This window comes from Nanorana parkeri, unplaced genomic scaffold, assembly GCF_000935625.1.
Source record: "Nanorana parkeri isolate BGI_ZX_2015 unplaced genomic scaffold, ASM93562v1 scaffold138, whole genome shotgun sequence".
NCBI classification, from domain to species: Eukaryota; Metazoa; Chordata; class Amphibia; order Anura; family Dicroglossidae; genus Nanorana; species Nanorana parkeri.
Window position 1 is genome coordinate 1,824,325 of NW_017306406.1, and position 20,765 is coordinate 1,845,089.

Sequence of the window (20,765 nt, forward strand, 5' to 3'; positions counted from 1 at the left end):
TATATATATACACAGGTGAAACTCGAATAATTAGAATATCGTGCAAAAGTAATTGCAGTAAGTGCTGCAAAAGGGGCCCAAACCAAGTACTGAGTACATATGCATGCTTGTACTTTTCAGAGGTACGATATTGTTCTATTTACAATCCTTGTTTTATTGATTGCATGTAATAATCTACTTTTTTGAGGTTGTGGATTTGGGGTTCTTGGGGTTTTCATGAGCTGTAAGCCATAATCATCACAATTATGACAAATCACGGCTTGAACTATCTTGCTTTGCATGTAATGAGTCTATCTCATATATTAGTTTCACCTTTTAAGTTGCATTAGTGAAATAAATGAACTTTGCACGATATTCTAATTATTCGAGTTTCACCTGTATATATGTATGTATGTATGTATATGTATATATATGTATATATATGTATATATATAATTTCACACACACAAAGCCCTGTGATAGAAAATTATTTGGTCTGTGTGTGCACTGGCTGTGGTTCATCCATACTGCGATGTACATTCTCAGTCCACTCCCGGGATCAGTAAAGTGCAGAGAATGGTTCCAGGACAATGTAACTCCAGTGCACAGTTACATTATTAGTGTCCACCCAGTGTCCAAAGAAAGATGACTCTAGTCTAGAAGAAGCAGATGAGTTGGCAATGATGAGGTGGTGTGGGAGAACATGGGAGCTGTTTGCAAGTGCACACCCAGGGTTAAGTCTATCAATGTGTGGACATATGCTATGCATACTTGTGCATTATGGAAAGAGTTGCTGCAGCCTTTTACCCTTCAGTTCTGCTTTAATACATGAAAAAATTCCCAGAGCACTATGGGTTAACTAAAGAAGCAGCAGAGAAGTAGTCTGCTTGATTTGTCTGATGAAAACTTTGGACCGAGCTGCCTAAGGGCTCAGTCACCCTAGATGCAGTGCGTTCCGGGCCGATTTTGGCCGGAATGCACTGCCTCACATTGCAGCCGGCTCACTTTTTAGTGGGGTAGGAGGGGGCGTGGCGGGCCATTCAAGTGAATAGCGCCGTAGCCACGCCCTCCGGCCGCAATGCGATCCGCCGCATGGGATCACAAGGCACATTGTGCCTGCGGTCCGGCCCTGTGCAGTGCGATCAAAGTAGTGCTTGTAGCATTTTGATCGCACCGCACAGGATCGGACCACAGGCACAATGTGCCTTACGATCCCGTGTGGTGGATCGCATTGCGGCCGCAGTGGTGGACTAAAAAGTGAGCCGGCCGCAATGCGAGGCATTGCGCTCCGGCCAAAATCGGGCCGGAACGCACTGCACCCAGTGTGAATGAGCCCTAATAAGGGATGAGTAATTTTCAGCATGAGCTATTGAGCTCTGTAAACAGCAGGCCGAAGAGAGAGAGTGAAAACGTAAAAAGGTAGAGAAAGCCCCACCTTCTGGGGGGATATTGGAATCTAAATGATCAATATGTAATATTTCATATTTACCTTAAATCGCAATGGAGTTAGTAGGGGAGATAAAAATAAAGGTGGTTTTAGGTGGATTTTTTGTTTGAGGCCACAATGGGTTGTTAATAGCTCCAGTTGGCTACAGAAGCTCCAGAAGGACCTGTTCTTGTGCTAAAAATAGTCCCTTGCTAATAACACCTTTTTTAGATTGTAAGCTCTCACGAGCGATGTCTTCCTTATATCGTAAAGCTCTGTGCAAACTGTTGAATCCTGTATAATAATACTAATAACTAGGGATGCACCAATACTGGTTTTTCGGTATCGAGTGCGAGTAATTGTATATTTTTTTCGGTACACGCCGGTGCCGAGTACTGGTTCTTGTGCCCCGATTATCAGGAAGTTGGGCGACGGATCATTACCCATTGCCCCCGCTTCCTGATTGCCTGTGAAGCCGGTGTTCGAGCGAAAGTAAACTGGCTTCAGAGGCTGCCTGGCTTCCTGACCAATCAGGAAGCCAGGCATCATGTCATGACTCGCGTCCCGGCTTCTGATTGGTCAGGAAGTCACGCTGCCTAGAAACAAGTGAAGCCGGCTTCCCAGCCAATCAGGAAGCCAGGTGGCATGTCATGACCCACCTCCCAGCTTACTGATTGGCTAGAAAGCTGGCTTTACTTCCTCCTAGGCAGCCTGGTTTCCTGACCAATCAGAAAGCCGTGAGCGTGGGTCATTACGAGTCACGCAGCTTCCTGATTGGTTAGGAAGCCAATATGACTTTCTCTCCCGTTCATTGAAGGACACAGGGCAACAGATCGTAGATCCTGAATGGTAGGGTATATCGCCACCTGCAGGAGTAGGACGCTAGGCACATAACAAAAAGACAAGACAGCCTAGGGGCGGCCCCTGCCGGTGGCCCAACCCCTCACTTGCTGACAAGTCTCCAGTTTTTTGCCTAGCGTCAGGAGTAAGGAGCTAAAATCTTTTCTCTGGAGAATTTTTTTCCTTTCTTCCGTTTGACTTGATTTTTCTTCTAGCAAGTGTCCCCAGGGCGACAGGCTGGATGACTGTAGATCCTTCTAGTCTTCCCTGGGTGACCGACGAGCGCATGCAGACTCTGCTACGGTGGGTCGGCTGTGACGGGTGGTCCTCCCCGACGCCTATGGGATTCGTCCCAGGGGGGGGCTCCTGACCGGGGGCTCCGGCCCACCGGTCGCGGCTCTCCCCGCAGGCTGGCGGCGCCGCGGCTTTGGTCGGGGGCGTTCTCCTGCCGGTACACTGCTCCTCCTGGATCCTGGCGATGGTTCCTGTCTTCCCTGGTGGTATGTATGTGGGGTCTCCGGTGGATGGCCTGAGGACCTGGATCTGAGGTAAGCTGAAGGCTGCAGCTGTTTCACAGCTGCAGCCTCCTGTGTCTTCCTGCAGCCTCCTGTGTCGGTACCCATAACGTGACTTGGTCTCGGCGCTGGTCCGCGCTGTCAGGGAGACCCTTAAAATGGAGGACGCTGCCAGCACTTCCACGCTGTCGCACGTGCAGTTTGGGCCGCATATGTGTCTGCGTTCTGTCACGGTGTTTTCTTAATCTGCCTTGTCCTGCAAGTCTCCGTTGCTGGTTTTGTATCGGGACAAGGCGGTTCTCCGTCCTCGGCCGGCGTTCCTGCCGAAGGTTGTGTCGGCATTCCATCTGAATGAGGACATTGTCTTGCCTTCCCTGTGTCCGAAGCCGGTCCATAGGAAGGTGCGTGCGCTCCACTGTTTGGATGTGGTTTGCGCTCTTCGTGTTTGTTTGGAACCCGCGGCTTCTTTCCGCGAGACCGACTCCCTGTTTGTGCTCACTGAGGGTCCTTGTAAGGGTCGGGCCGCGTCGGCGGATACCATCTCTAGGTGGATACGTAATGTTGTGACTCAGGCGTACGCCGTTAAGGGGCGTGAGCCTCCGTTTCCTGTCACTGCCCATTTTACTGGGGCTGTTGGGGCTTCCTGGGCTTTCCGCCATGGGGCCTCTGTTTCTCAGGTTTGTAAGGCCGCTACTTGGTCTTCTGTTAACACCTTTGTTAAGTTTTACAAGGTGGATGTTTTGGCATCGGCGGATGCTGGTTTGGGGCGCAAAGTGTTGCAGGCGGCTGTTTGAGGTGTCCTTTGGGTGTTTTGTTGTTGTTGCCCATCCCTCAGTGTGTACTGCTTTGTGACGTCCCTACCATTCAGGATCTACGATCTGTTGCCCTGTGTCCTTCAATGAACGGGAGAGAAAATAGGATTTTTGTACTCACCGTAAAATCCTTTTCTCTCCGTTCATTGAAGGACACAGGTCCCGCCCTCCTATATTGGGTGTGTACTCCTAACTGCTTGTTACTTACTGGAGACTTGTCAGCAAGTGAGGGGTTGGGCCACCAGCAGGGGCCGCCCCTAGGCTGTCTTGTCTTTTTGTTATGTGCCTAGCGTCCTACTACTGCAGGTGGCGATATACCCTACCATTCAGGATCTACGATCTGTTGCCCTGTGTCCTTCAATGAACGGAGAGAAAAGGATTTTACGGTGAGTACAAAATCCTATTTTTACCTTTGGCCACTAGATGGAGCATATACATTTCCTGTGTGCCCCAGCTCCATCTAGTGGCCATGGTGCGGTGCAAATGTAAAATTCAGATTTTCCCAGAAGGAACAGCTCTGCAAATGTTTCAGAAGTACACCCCGCAGGGTCCATTTACACCACAGCACAGTGCGCTGCAGTGTATTTGTTTTCATGCTTTGATGTGCATTGTCCATTGAAGATGTAAGCTGCAACATAAAAAAAGAAATAGGTTTCACAGAACAACGCACAGAACACACATTGTGTTGTAGTACATGGCAGCACATGTGCATTTTGCGGGTGGGTTGGGGGGACACTGGCACCGCCGCGCTCTTAACACACAAACGTTACAGCAAAGGGCCTTAATGAGATAAACTAACATAACTACATGCCTCATCAAGAAAAAAAATGAATAAAAATGGGAGGAAAAGTAGATCTTTTACACGCCACCGAAGCAGCTCAATAAGCAAAACGGATTTTCTGCTTTGCTGAAATTTTGCAGAGCGCAAAAGCAGTAATCAGTTTTGCCCAGGTCATTCCGCTCATCCCTAGTCCTAACCATAATAATAAAGAATATACAAGACCATCGCACATTCCTCTTCAGCAGATGGTAAGCAGTCAGCTCTGACCTGTCCATCTCCTCATCGACCTCTCTTCCCTCTGTACTCCCAGAGAACTATTTCACATTCACGGCGTATAGTAGGTACACAGAGACATCAGGATACGCTCGATCAGTAACAAGACACACATTCGCGCTGCAGAATATTAATCGTGCGGCTAAAAATTTGTTTTAAGTGTAAATGTAATTCTTTCTTTTGTGATATTCTGGTTATATGTACGATAAACGGCGCTTGATTAAAGTGCGGCACGCTTAGGATCAGTCCATGAAATGATACTGTGATGGTGTCACATGTGTCACAGATTACATATGACCCCTGGGTGACGTGTCTCCCTTTCAGCCAAGCAGTTGTTGGGAAAACACGAAAGTGAGGTCAGATCAGCTCATGACTATTCTCTACAGTTACTTTGTAATAAAGAATCCTGTTTATTAGTTTATTTTCCTATTAGACCATAGGTGTTCTGTAAGGCGATAAGATTAAGGTAATATATTCTATGTGCATAACGCATAATCCCGGCTAGAACGAGTCCCCCGGGGAGAGGCTGACCTTGAATCATTCGATTGGGAGGTTTCAGAACCTTGCGTCTTTGTTCTTTGATGATTTTACTGTTAAAGAGAATCTATAATGAAGTGATAACCTTTAAGGTGACACTTGACTCAGGAGTTAAGTCTTAAAAACACATTCGAGTATCTTCACTATAAATATAAATGCATCTTATTTGTGTATCACTCGGCTGTAGATCTGCCAATCATCTCTGATTTGGTGCGGACACTGTCAAAGTCTGTTTTGCCCCTTTCAGGCCTCCAGCTCCAGGTCCAAACCGGGCATACTTGGTCCATAAAACCACCATGTCTAGGACTAAGCTCTCCTCACAATCAGGAGGTGCCTTCACTTGCAAAGTGGGGGGAGCGCCTGTCAGCCTTCGCTACCATCTGGTCCTGAGCAATTCTGGTCCTGTTTGTCCTTACTAAGGGAGCGCCTTGCTTCTTGTTCCACCATTGCTTGGTGGATAATATTAGTGCTATAGTTTAAAGGATAGGGTCCCCCTCCCTTTCCTGTTAAAGTGACACTAAACTCAGGAGGTAAACCTTAAAAATACATTCAAGTACATTAACTGGTAACAAAAATGTATCTTAATTGTGGATCATTTAGCTCTGTAGATCCTCAAATCACCTCTGAATTGGTGCTGACACTGTACTTCCTTCGGGAGGGGGACTACTTGTGTTCCCCATGGTCCCTGTGTGTGTTGTAAGGTAGTCACTGCTCCAAGCTCGCTCCCGGGATAGACTACAATCTCATGTTTAGTTTACTATTTTGTATTGAGATTGTAGTCCATCACAGGAGAGAGCTTGGAGCGGTGGCTACTTTACAACACACAGGGACCAATTGGGAACAAAAGTAGCCACCCTCCGGAGGCACCAATTCAGAGATGATTTGATGATCTACAGCCGAGTGATACACAAATAAGATACATTTTTGTTAATTGTTAAGGTACCCGAGTGCATTTTTTTTAAAGAATGTATATCTTTATTAAAGGAGAACTATGAGGTGAGTGCGTTTCACTCAGCCTCATAATCTGAGGCGACCTGTGACAATTAAACTGTCACAGTTCGGCTCAGTAGATCGGGAAGCGAACACATACCGGCGCTCGCTCACTTCTCGATCCTGTCACTGCAGAGAGCCGTGACGGGAGGGGCTGGATTCCCCCCTCCCCGCTATGATCCTCCAGCGCTGACTGGGGGAGCGGACGGGGAGGGGGCGGGTACAGCTGTCTCTGCTCTAGATAGGCAGAGCCAGCTGTCACTCACGCAGCTGGGCGGATCCAGACATAATTGTCGGGATCCGTTTCAGCTGCGGCGTCTCAGTATACCGCGAGCTGCAGCTGGCGGTTTACTGAGCTTTGGGTAATGGGAGGAAGGTAGTTTGTGTCCTCCCGTTACCCGTCGGAGAACTATGGGGAAAAGCCCTAACCCCATAATTCTCCTTTTTAAGATTTTGTAAATGTACAATAACCACGATACAGTAATGTGTCAATTGGAACTGAACATATGATAGACGGTATCCCATATTTGAGACCATTGATCAGGTTCCAGAGTCATTCCCAAGTCTTCGGCCCATTTTGACATGTAGGTATGACTAGAAAGTGGAGGATTTAGCAAGAGTGAAGTGTATAGCAAAGAGATCTCCTAGCTTGTGGGGACTTGGCGCATAGACATGATAAAGTGTCTGATTTGTAAATGTCGGAACAATTACAAGTTTGATAACCTGTCGGTTGCAAAAGGCCTGGAATGGGACAATACCAGTGGTGTCCAAAAGAGCTTGAAAATTAGTTCTATTTTTAGAGGACCAGGACTGAAACGAAATCCAATCCCGGAAAGGAAGGAAAGAAGTGGTAAACGTGAAGAAAGAAGGCCACTCCAAGATTTCACTGAATCCCATATTTTAAGAGAGTTGGAGGTTACCGGATTAGCAAGATTAGTTTGGAGTTTGGAGGGTAACCAAAGAACGTTATGCACACCTAATGGCTCACAATTAAGCGCTTTCTGGGAAAACCCAGAGGGGAGTTTCAAAGGAGGTTTTGTACTTGGTAAGAGAAGCCATTTGGGATGCTTGATAATATTTAGTCAGATTTGGAACTCCCAGACCCCCAGAGAATTTGGGTTGAAACACTGTGTAGGCAATTTATCAAAACTGGAGCAGCTGTGCATAGCAACCAATCAGCTTCTCACTTTCATTTTCAAATCTTAACTGAAGAGATAAGCACAGATGTTTGGTCCACTTTTGATAAATTCCACCTTGTGTGTTTGGGAACACGTAGTCTATGCTCGGACCAAATGAAATGCATAACTTGGCGCTGAAGAATGCGTAAGGCATGTAATAGGTCTGTGACAGGAAGGACTCTAAAAAAGTATAGGAGTTTGGGCAGGTAGGACATCTTAATTGCCCCAGCGCAACCCAGCCATGATAGTGGATAATGGCTCCAAGCTCCCAGGAGGGTGCGCAATTTCTGAAATAACGCCGGATAGTTTACTGTATAGAGAGAGAGTCATATGAACTAGTAAGTTGAACACCCAGATGAGAAAGAGACGATGAGGCCCAGGGAAAAGGAAAGTTATTTTGCGAATGGTGGAGGGTGGGGAAATGTTAAAGGCTTTAGATTTTCCCAAATTTACGCAAAGACCAGAAAGATCACCAAAGGCGGTAAGGATAGCAAAAAGGTTGGGGAGGGAGATAAAAGGGTTAGTAGGAAACAAAAGAATATTGTCAGCAAATAGACTCAACTGGTGGCTATGGCCAGTTACCGAAATACCAGTAATATAATTATGGTCACCAATCAAGAGGGCTAGAGGCTCGATGGCTAAAGCGAATAGCCGTGGGGACAGGGCACAACCCTGTTTGGTTCCCCTGTTTATAGGGAAGGGGGAGAACTGAAGCCTGCATATTCTACATGGACGGAAGGATGAGAGTAGAGTGCACTTACAGAATTCGGTACCAAAGCCCCCATTTGCAAGTTCAAGCCAAGTGAATCAAAAGTGTTATCCTAGGAATATTATCAGTGGCCTCCCAAAAGGCATGAAGCCAACTTGATCCTTGCGGACCTGCTGGCCAACCCCTGAGTTGAGTCTAGTCGCTTAGATTTTGGCAAGGATTTTGACTTAAGGATTAGAACCTGTCTTTTTTTTTGCTGTCTATATCCCCGCTGGAGAGATTCTCCCTCTCTGCTTGCCTTGGTGACCATTTACACGGGGATTGAGGAAGTGAGGGAAAATCCAAAAATTACAAGTCCATCGAAACAGGAATAAAAGGGAAGCCATCCAATGGGGTCACGTGTTGTGGTGGCAACTTGAGAGATTTCTGGTGCGTTTACAAGACAGGAAGTTAAAGGAAATCTCCCCAATGCGACACAGATGGCAAAAAAAATAAATCTTTCACCCTTCCCTACTGTATCGAATACTAAGAAGAAAATACAGATGCAGCTAATGTCAGTTTTCCCTTAATGGACCGGTGACCTTGTTTAACCACTTCCTATTGGTCGTACACATATATTTGGCAGCTAGTTGGTTGGCTTTAACATACACTATACGCGTAAAGCCAGCGGCGCGGTTTTGTGCTGTGAATGGAATCACTCACTTGGTGCCTCCGGCACTGTGACCAATCTCTCACTGGCAGCTCTTGGTCAATGTTTACAGTTGGGATGCGGTAGGGTAGGGTGGGCTCCCAATCATGTGATCCTGTGACAGCCAATCAGGATTGGCAGCCCGTCCTACATCCCTCCGGTTTAAAGAGACACTGCCACCTTGCCCATGCAGGCCAAGGTGACAGTCTATATTTAAAGCCTGACCCCCATATACTTACCTTACCTGCGCTTCCTTGCAGCTCCTGTCTCCTTCACAGCATGAGAGAATACCCAGCACTTCCCATTATGGACGAACATTTGACCTGCTTCCCTGTGATGGTGCCCTGTTCCAGCAGCCAATTGCTTGACCCGAGCACTATAACATGACCAGGGGAGTGATATCACCAATCCCTGGGTCACCATCACAGTCAATGTTCACTCCGGCTGCAGGGCACAATGGAGCTACAAGGGAGCACGGGTAAGTTGAATTTATTGAGTTGGGATGCCCTTTGCACGGGCACGTTCCCTTGCCTCTGCATGGTCAAGGTGGCAGGGTCTCTTTAAGAAGCAGGCAGCTGCTAGAAGCATATGCTGGGCCTGGAACTCGCTGCAATCTAGCGGTCCATCGTTGGTTCTCCATAGCGTAAGACCAAGTTTCTGTGTGTAAAGGGCAGCATTTATTTGTCAAAAGCAGCCGGCTAATTCCCAGCTGGGTCGGTAGCGCTGAGAACGATGCACTTATATATTTAAATAAATGTGCCTCTCGTTCGCCGCTAATGAAGCAGTTTCTTCGGTTGCTGTAGCAACAACCGTATTTGTAGAATTGAATAGCTTCCAAGTGGAGTGTATAATGCACCTGCACACTGAATACCTGTCACACACGTGTCTGAAATGGGGTGACAGATATCAGCAGAGAACAGCAAGAGTTTACATAATCCTGAGATAATAGCAGCCCGGCAGCTGTACGGGATAAAGAGCCAGCACTCTGAATAAATTACCTCCAAGGGGCCCGTCTGCCGCATGCCGCGCTAAAATGCCAGGTATATGCCTGCCAGGGGAGATGCCGCAGAAACCTGTGTTTTATTCTCCACGGGGGGCTTAAATACGCCGCGTCTTTCGGGTATGTAGGAAAGCAGGTTGCCATTTGCTTTTTTTTTTCTGCTGAGACTTGCTCTTGAGCGAGGTGGAGGACGAAAGCGCTTGTTTCCACTTTAAGTGACTTCAAAAATAAAATGAAGATTCACTAAAAATCTTGACGTATTCTGTCATACTTGGAGTGCTGGTGACATCCACACAACATGTTATCAGCACTGAGCTCAGGGTGCAGGCAGGAAGTTTGACATTTTGACACTCCCGGAACTGTTCAAGCTGAAATCCGGCCTTCCCTTCAGTCTTGCACAGTTGTACCGGCTCCTCTCCTGGACTGAAATGGCTTCCTCTGATTTCCCAGCACACTGTGAGCTTCTCATAATGTGCATTAGAAGCTGCAGCAAGTCAGATAGAGCCCGCCTCATTTCCTGGCTGTAGGACCTCTAGCATCAGACCTGACCCTCCCTGGCCCATCCCTTTTATTTATTGGATTTCAGTTCTTTCAATCATGGAGGCTCAGCATCCTATGTGGGCATTACCTAAAGAGTAAAAAATAAGTCAAGGCAACTGGACTTGCTGTATTTTTCTTGAAAACGTTGTCCAGTGAAACGTCTTCAAGAAAAATACAGCGAGTCCAGTTGGTTGCCTTGACTTATTTTTTACAAATATGCCATGACCTGGATGAATAAGAACCTTCACAGACATTACCTAAAGAGGTCTACATGCAAACTCAGCCTGCCTAGGGGCACCAACTCCTCCAGAGTGACATCCACCCATCAAGGCATTTTGATATTTGCGTAACTCCTTCCAACAGCCAGCCCACTGCTTGCATCAGAGCTGAGGGCTCTTGAGTACTGACGTAGGGTGCTGTGAAGCTATGTACAGCACCCAGCAGGCACCTCCTACCAGCCATGACCTGCACTGTATAGATAAGTATAGGGAACCAGTGATTATATCACTGGGTCCAATATAAGGTATGTAATGAAAATAGAAAGGTTTAAGTAAAAAATTGTAGTTTGCATGTTAATGAGGGGGGAGGAACCAGGGAAGGCAAAATATAAGCAGATTATAATCTAATATTTTTTTAATTGAATTGCTTAAGCAGAGTGTTCTAGTGTAAGTACATCTACTACAGATTGCCTACATGTATAAATCTCTGTATTTGTTTCTTGCAGCCATTTGGTTGTGCCTTATGCCACTATTCCTGCAATATCCCTGGCTCCCTGAAGAGGCATTATAACAAGAAGCATCCCAATGAGGAATGTGTGAACTCTGGAGCTGGAGAGCTCTCTGCAGAATCCCTCGTCCTCCAAGGTAAGTGCCTGTTCTCTGTTTATTCAGTGCACCTGTGAATGAAGAGGGGAAGGACACCACCATTGTTGTCCTCCTTTACAGAGGTCTTTGTTGATATCGGAAGGGTGATACAGGGCTCTCCTGCTTAGTATACCCTCATCAGCTCCGATATTATCCAATGTGTAACTTGGATTTTTTTATAGCGTGGTGTGACTTGACCTCAGAAAACTGCAGGGCAGTCAAATGGTTTACAGATCTGCTGTGACCAAAAGATAAAAAATACACTGTCTGGCCAAAACGAAGTCAGCACCTAGATTTAGATAAGGAACTAGGCCACTGGATATGTGTTATGATCTGGGGATGTGTCAGTTGGTCAGGTCTAGGTTCAGCAATGTTATGTCCCCAAAAAATAGCTCGGCTGCCCCCCTGAATATACTGAATGGCCAGGTTTTCCCATCAATGGATTTTTTTCTTCCCTGATGGCACATTGGGCATTTTCCAAGATGACAATGCCAGGACTCATCGGGCTCACATTGTGAATGAGTGGTTCAGGGAGCATGAGACATAATTGTCACACATGGATTGGCCACCACAGAGTCCAGACCTTAACCTCATTGAGAATCTTTGGGATGTGCTGGAGAAGACTACACAGTGGTCACACTCTGCCATCATCACTACAAGATCTTGGTGTAAAATGAATGCAACTCTGGATGGAAATAAATGTGACATTGCATAAGCTTATCGAAACGATGCCACACCCAATGCGTGCCATAATCAAAGCTTTTGTTATATTCTTAAAAATGTAACCAGTGGGGATAGGCACCACACCCCGAATTAGAAATATATAAGAACAAAGAAGCAACATGGGGCTTTTGAAGGTGTCTAAACCATGCAAAATGTTCATCAGACACACGTAATCTTGTATTAAAAAAATACATTTTATTGCATTAAAATCAACATGATTTTGAGACTTGGTTACATTCAGAATGTCCTCAACATGATACAATAGCATATTAAAACCAAACTACCTCCTTATGGTACCCACATATGTGTATACATTGTACTCATATATCATAAACACTTTAAAAGACCCATGTTTCTTCTTTGTTCTTATATATTCGTAATCAAAGCTAAAGATGGTCCAATGAAATATTAGAGTGTGTGACTTTTTTATTTTTTGGGCCAAGCCGTGTATACATACTGCATGGGGTCTAAATATCGTAGCTATGTGACATAACACTAACTAGCTTTCATACCAAAAACAAGGAAGAAAGAATGATGAGAGAAAGCAACTGTGGTCCAATCAAAAAGTTTTATGCATACCCAAAAAAAAAGCATTTTTGACTGTGCCTCCATTCAAGATCCTCCCACAATCTGGTTAAAATATGGACAACATTGTCAGAAAAACATTCTACATGCATAATGAACCTGGATATACAGTATGTGCAACTTAAGCAGTGGAGGTTTACAAATCTGAGCTTGGTCACAGCAGAAAACTGAGAGCAGCTTCAGGTACTGTGGTGTCTCCAGCCAGCACTGCTTAAAGGGTATCTATGGTCAAAAATGAAAAATACATCTGTATTTCTTTATTTAATTTCCACGCGTTCTAGCTCGCTCCTAATAACCAGATCCATGTAGAAAATTGTAAATTTACTTTTTGAAGATGCCCATAGGATGGACTTCCTTGGAGAGTGAAGTGAGAACCCGACAGTTTTTTATTGTGGTTTGTAGCCTTATTGGAGGTAGTCCCTAACTATTCATAATTAAAGCCTAATTTATTATTTTTATTTTTCTTTAGAATTTAGTAGTCCTGCTGGTCCTCTTCCAGGTTGAATGACACACAACGTCATTCAGCCTACTTCCTGTGAGTTCCGGGCATGTAGAGGTGTCACTATGAGACCCTGCACACACCATACAAGGATGCAGAGAACGGCACAGACGTCATCACATCAGTAACGTTCTCTGCATCATCGAGAACCACCCAGGAGAAGAGGAAGGAAACCTTTCTCAGGTCCTCCTCAGAGAAGACATCTTAAAACAAAATAAGTATGGAAAAAAAATTGAAGAATAAAAAAATTAAAAAACACACAGCGGGAGTAACCTTCCAGGAAAGGGGAGGACTGAGGGGCAAGGTTTAAGCTTGAATTGGGCTTTAGTGAAAACATAACTGTTTACGGTTAGCTCCATAACAAAGACCAGAGGGCACAACCAAAAATTGGTGGAAAAAACTTTCAACACACAGGGCGCAAGGGGTTATTCACAGCCAGAGCTGTTAGGGTCTGGAACTCGCTGCCGCAGGATGTGATCTCGGCTAAGAGTGTGGAATCATTCAAGAAACTGCTGGATGAGTTCCTCGGAGACCATAACATACAGGGGTACAGGTACGCCTAAGAGCAAAATCCCACATGGACTAATACACACGCACACACCTGCTCAAACATAAATGCATAAACGCAATAGGTTGGACTTGATGGACTTATGTTTTTATTCAACCTCAAATACTATGTAACTATGTATAACTGAAGTTGAAAGCTTTTTTACAGAGCTCAAAATTGCAATATACATTCTTGTCTGTAAGTATTCACAAATATATTGTAGTTACAATTTGTACCCCCACTGGAATACCCAACAACCGGAATCACTCAATTCCAAAATCAGATTTACAAAGTGGACAAGAGGAAAAAGGAAGAACTTCTCCAATGGACACACTAGCTGCTTGAGATCTACGCTGCACAATATTTACCACTTTAAAGGAAAACTTTAGGGGCTGCCGCTGCTCGTCTCATTCTGCAAAATGCTGGTTGCCATAATTTAATATGATTGAGCAGACCTAGAACAAGCATTATATGTTGTATACGAGTGTCAAAAATCCAGATCTCCATGCTTGGTCCAGAACAGTAATTCAGGCAAAACTTGAAATGCAAAATATGCATGACAGCCAGGGAATGAACTTTCCCAAAAGCAGAGATCAGCAATGGCAGCCTCCTATAAATCTCTCATGACTGGGGTGCTTTAAGAGAAGAAACGGTGATCCTGATTGTGAAGGTTGATTGACAGCTCTGCTCAGCAAGGGTCAGGAGTGGTGCTGGATCTTAAAGTCATTTAAACAAAAGTCTCAAAGCATTGCTATAGCAAATAGGCAGCTCCCTACCTCCTAGGGGAACATGGGTATATGCACATACCCATAAAAGGTTTTAGACCATCACCATTTTTCCAGTTTTTATTGATATGTTGTTGGTTGAATGACTCCGTCTGCACAGTAATCGAAGCATAGAACGGATAAAGATTTGAAGATTAAAATTAAATCATGGAATCGTTTTGTGAGTCCCAAGGCACTTTTCTCTTTCTTAAATCCTCCTGAGTCCCAGAACATTTTTCTGCACATTTTACTATTCAGCGTTTGCAGTTTACCCTAATGTATTATATATTGCGGTTTTCGGGACAAATAGGGATTTAATTGGGTAGCAGATTTTGGATACAAATATATATATATATATATTTTTTTTCATAACATTTTTTGGGGAGTAAATTGTAAAAGATTCGAAAGAAAATTCATTTTTTATGTAAGGCTCCATTCACACCTAGGCGTTGTGTCATTCAAAGGTAAGTGTGACAACATGCTCAAGACAAGGAATCCCATTTATTTCTATGGCCCCTGTTCAGACCTAAGCGTTTAGTCGCACGCCTGTCTCTGGAGCATGTTGGTCCCATAGACTTCAATGGGAAACTTGTGCAACAAAATGCTCAGGTGGGAATAGGGGGCCAAATAAATGAATGGGATTCCTTGTCTTAAGGTATAATTACACAAGCCTTTGTTAAAAAGTTACCAAAAAGGTAATTTACTAACTTTTTGTCACTGACGCTCACTCAAGTCTGAAGATCTGGAGCTTCTCAAGGATGATGGGGCAGCTGCATGCGCAGTAGAAATCTTTGGTGGAGAGGAGAGACACAGTGGAGGTGAATGTACACAGCCGTGCACATCGGACAGACACCATGGGAGCCAAGGAGTATGCACTGGATCAGAGACCGGCACCAACGCTGGAGGGATTGCTGAAGACTACTGGAGGGAAGATGATCCGATCAAGAGGCATAATTTAAGGTAAGTCCTTAAAACAGCATGGGGGGGGGGGGGAAGGAAAAGAAGTACACTGTACCCGCCCCCTCCCCCGTCCGTTTCACCAGTCAGCGATGGCGGAGCGGGGAGGGGGGAATCCAGCCCCTCCCCTGTCACAGCAGAGAGCTGTGACAGGATGGAGAGGTGAGCGAACGCCGGTATGTGTTTGCTCACTTCCCGATCTACTGAGCCAACCTGTGACAGTCTCATTGTCACAGGTCGGCTAGAACTATGAGGTGAGTGAAAAGCACTCACCTCATAGTTCTCCTTTAATGTCACTTTAAGCGTTTTGTAGCGCTCAAGACAAGCAAATGGGATTATTTGTCTTGAGCATTTTGTCTGCTTACCTTTTGAGCGGCAAAACTTTTCCCAACGCAGCGTTTATGTAATGTTTTTACCCCAAAATGTAATCAACGACGTCTGCTGATTAAATGGCATTGCATATCGGTGTGACTTTTTTTTTTTTAAGCATGTATTTATTTATTAAGTTTCACAGAATACATCTCAGATAACATTGTACATATCACATATAATGTTGTTTCCTCATGTGGTATGACATATACCACATGAGGAAACATACCTCACGTGGTATGACATATATACACATTCTATTTATAAACATATTCATATTCATATTCTGTCATTTGCTTTTTGAAAACAGGTAACGTAGGTAAAACAAGTAAAACACTCAGTTCTTGATAAACAGTTTGTCATAGTACACGTTATAATTCTAACTTTCCTTGGATACTAGCCCCTAGTGGTAATGACCATCATAAAAGTGGGCGGGAAAGGAAAGGGAAAATGTAGAAAATATAAAAGGAAAGATGGTGTTGATCCCTCCCACCTGGTAACCGTTTGTCTGACTTCCTATATTCATCTGAAGGAATGTATTTGTATGTGGTGTAGGTCAAGCGAGCTGTCTGACATGCCTCCTTCTATCTATGCATGGTCAATCTCTTACAGGAGATGGCATATGCTAAAATCCGGCCGCGTAGGACTGCTTTTGCAGCTTCCCAATACAAAATAGGGTCATCTACATGTTGTACATTACAATCAGCGTAATCATACCACCACATGGACATGTTTTGTTTGAAGGTATCATCCTGTAATAAGTAAGACGGAAAACGCCATGTCAAAGGCTGAGATGGCATATCCAGTTTGCGAATCATCAGTGAAACCGGAGAGTGGTCAGATATCACCATGTTCTCAATCACTGCTGATTGAATCTTGGACAATAGATTGGGCGAAGTGAGGAACAAGTCAATGCGAGACATAACTCCGTGGGCGTGTGAAAAGTGGGTAAAGTCCCTTTCGAGAGGATGAAGATGTCGCCAGGCGTCCTCGAGGCCACTACTGGTGATAAAAGATCCCAAGGGTCTGTCTCTATGGGAAGAGGATGAGGAGATGTTAGAAAGGTAAGCCCTAGATGCGCCAGTCCTGTCTTCCAGTGAGGAGGGAACAGCATTGAAATCTCCCCCGACTACCCTGTATTTAGCATTTGTAGGCTGATTAAGTTTGGAGAGTAGGGAGGTATAGTATGGTTTGTTGTCGGTGTTGGGGCCGTAGACGTTCCATATGTCTATAACTGTAGATCCTATTTGGACGGTGGTGCAGGTCCATCTGCCCTCACTTGTGTCAGAGAAGTGGGAAAGAACCGAGCATGGCAACGCTTTCCGAATGAGTATGACCACTCCAGCCGAGCGGCCCTTAGCAGGAATTAGCGGGACGGAGCACTGTCGTACACCGCTACTCCATCGGGCGCCGGAACCGGAAGTCTCGGTGTGACTTTTATGTAACACAGCAGAATGGTAAAGCTCAACATAAACAGATGTGTTTTACGTTAGTAGGGCTTTATTGCCCTTGTAACACTACATTATGAAACAAGATGTGAGTAAATTGGTAGCATAAAATTAAGATAAAATAGACTAGTCTTGGTAAGTGCACAAATTAGCATGGTGGTGCCTTTTTCACAGGTTTGCGATTGGTTGAAATTGTATTCACTTACATTAACATTTGCAGTCAATGCAAATGTTATCCAGATCATCCAGCATCATTGTTGGGAACTGACGATTAATCTGGTGAGAAATATACAAAAGTGTGTATGGATATATATATGGATATATAAATAAATGTATATAGATGGATGTCTTTGTATTTTTTTTACACTTTGTTTACCATTTTTATTTTATTTTTCTTCCTGCTGGGGTCTGGATCTGGTCAGTGGAAATCTGACCAAGACTCCTCCGTGCATCACTTCGAATGGTGATCTACTGTTGGCTACATTCAACCACCAATAGATCACTATAGCGGTAATCTGTTGCTGCATTGAGACACTGGACAGAGCTGCAGCAGCTCTGTCCCAGCCTCTTGATTAAAAGGAAGTGCCGCAACACCACTACACTCCGGATGTAAACTCAATCCGTAAGCATTGTGTTTGCATTGCTGTGCTACAAGCGCTCTTATTTCAGCTCCTGGCCCTAGTGATGGATGCTGGCGGTTGCAGTGACGGTCACCGGTTTCAGCCTCAACCCATCTATGAAAAGCACATCATGGCATTTGTTGTGCGATGGAAAATAAATATTGTTTAGAAAGTTTTTCCAACACCGCTGCAGAAGTCTCCACGTATGTATTGAACTTGTAGGTTGCTTTGCTCTGAAACGTCTGGCCAGTTCATTCTAAACCAACTGGACGGGTTTAAGTCTGGAGACTGTGCTGGCTATTCCATGATTTATAGCCAGTCTTCTCTTCTAGTTCAGACATAGACTGGAGATTAATCACTGACCAACGAGGATATTGGATGATGTTGACAAATACTGTAGTAGGATATATAATATTGGTTATCTTGTTACAATGGTATTTGGGAGTGGGTGTGATATATTAGGCAGCAAGTGAACATTTTGCTCGGACGTTTATGTTGAAAGCAAAAAAATGGGCAAGCGGAAGGATTTGATCAAGTTTCACAAGGGCCATATTGTGATGGCTTAACAACTTGGTCAAAGCAGCCCCAAAACTGTGAACTAGCGTCAGGTTCATGGCCAGCCAAGGCTTATTGATGCACGTAGGGAGGAAAGGCTGGTCATGTAGTCCGATCCAATAAAGGAGCTACTGTAGCTCAAATTGCTGAAAAAGTTAAGAGAACTATGGGGTCAGTGTTTTTAACCATAGTTCTCTTCGGGGTCACGGGAGGACATTAGCGTCCTCCCGTGACCCAAAGCTCAGTATATCACGAGCTACAGCTCGCGGTATACTGAGACTGCCGCAGCCGGGACGGATCCTGACAATACTGTCTGGATCCACCCAGCTGCGTGAGTGACAGCTGGCTCTGCCTATCTAGAGGCAGAGCCAGCTGTACCCGCCCCCTCCGCCCGTCTGTTCCTCCATGCAGCGCTGGAGTATCGGAGCGGGTGAGGAGGGGAATCCCTGCAGGGAGCGGTGGTAGTCACCACTCTCTGCAGGGAGATGATCGAGAAGTGAGCGAGCGACGGTATGCGTTCGCTCACCTCCTGATCTATTGAGCCGACATGTGACAGTTTCATTGTCACACGTTGGCTCGAACTATGAGGCTGAGTGATTGTCACTCACCTCATAGTTCTCCTTTTAATGCCGGTTCTGATAGAAAGATGTCTGAACACACAGAGCATTACAGTTTGTTGTGTATGGGGCTGCGTAGCAGCAGACCAGTCAAGGTGCCCATGCTGACCTTTGTCCTCTGCTAAAAGCACCTACAATGGGCACATGAGCATCAGAACTGGACCACGGAGCAATAGATGAAGGTGGTCTGGTCTTATGAATTATGTTTTCTTTATACATCATGTGGATGGCCGGGTGCATGTGTCGCTTACCTGGGGAAGAGATGGCACCAGGATGCACTATGGGAAGAAGACAAGCCGGTGGAGGCAGTGTGATGCTTTGAGCATTGTTCTGCTGGGAAACCTTGGGTCCTGCCATTCATGTGGATGTTACTTTGACATGTACCAATGTACTACCGACCTATACATTGTTGCTGACCATGTCAACTATTCCCTGATGGCATACAGTTATAAAATATATATAAAATTTAGCATTACTGGGGTTTTTTGCTCAGATTTCTGTTTCCGGAATAAAAAAAAATACTTTTCTTTCTTCACATTGCTCCTCTTTATCTACATCTATTATTTTGCACTATTATGGCATCCCATTATCTTCTTGTTTCAGCTGATAGTCAATAAACTCTTCTCTCCGTATAATGATTTTCTGTATCTTCGCACGGCTGAAGATCTCTATGCACCGCAATGAAACCCAAACTATTATGTATGAGGAATCAAGCCCAGTAATTGTGGAACAATAACACGGTGCGTGTAGCACTGGATGAATACAAAGGCAGCATTAATGTGTGTGTCGCTCTCTGTTGCTTCTTTGCAGTTATATATTATTTAAAAAAAATCTGTCTCAAAGCCAGATACCTGTGTGCAAAATTTTAGTTGCAGGCTGTCATTCCTTAATGCCCCCCCCCTCTCCGTGAAGCCCACACCACCACTCCCCCACACATACATGTATGCATATCTTAAATCCTGCTGTCTTCAGTCCAGGTCCTTTTCTTCCACCAGCAGTGGGCGGTGAATAAAATAATTTATTTAAAGGAAAATCACGACAAGTAATTCGATTTTGCCTTTACCTGTAGTTTTTTAAGTTGGTATCTTGGTCTCTTTAAAGAAGAACGCCACATGGAAAAAAATGTAACCCTTGAAGTGAGGCTACGCCCATACTGCAAGGGTTAAGTGCTTGTTTTCGGTTCTAACATAACAAAGATATACTTACCCGAACCACGAAACTCACGTGCTATACAGTGTTTTTGATGTGATGACACATGGGTTCTTAGCCCGCCGGAGCAGAGGGGAAGAGAGGCTGCCTGTCTAACAGCCAGACGGGACCGAGGTTTGGGTGTGTATATCTTTTACAAGACAAGTACTTGCATAGTTACATAGTATTGGAGGATGAATAAAGACACAGGTCCATTGAGTTCAACCTTTATGTTCAACTTAATTTTTTTTGGTCCTCCAGCCCCTTAATTATTTTAGTTTCCCTTCTCTGGACTCTCTCCAGCATAAGGACATCCTTTCTGTGGATTGGTGACCAAAACTGGATCACATACTCCAGATGAGGCCGAACCAGTCATCTATAACGTTACAAAATTATTGCTTTGCCTCTACAGTACATTCCCTCTTTAATACAAGACAGGACTCTGCTCGCTTTGTTAGCTGCAGCCTGGCATTGCTAACTATTGTTCAATCCGTGGTCTACAATGACCCCCAAATCTTTTTCCACTTCTGGCTTCCCTAGTGGAAGTCCCCATTAATGTGTATTCCGATTTATTTATGTATTGTTCTAGATCAGTGGTTCTCAACTCGTGGGTCGTGACCCAAAAGTGGGTCGCGACACCCTCTGCAGTGGGTCGCGGCGTCATGTCTGCATAGACCGGCCCATCTGCATTAGAGAGAACTAGAGGGGGAATTTGTGGTTCAGCCTGTGGAACCTCATAATGTCAAACTGTCCCCTCTCTCC

The 20,765-nt window shown here is 44.9% G+C and overlaps 1 protein-coding gene across 1 annotated transcript in view; it reads left to right on the forward strand.

Moving 5' to 3' along the window:
• Nucleotides 1-20,765, forward strand: part of ZFAT (zinc finger and AT-hook domain containing) — a 159,278-nt gene that overhangs the window by 101,409 nt on the left and 37,104 nt on the right. The window contains exon 13 of the mRNA XM_018554003.1: nt 10,993-11,131. Within this exon, the coding sequence (XP_018409505.1) occupies nt 10,993-11,131 (139 nt within the window). The remainder of the gene's footprint in view (nt 1-10,992; nt 11,132-20,765) is intronic.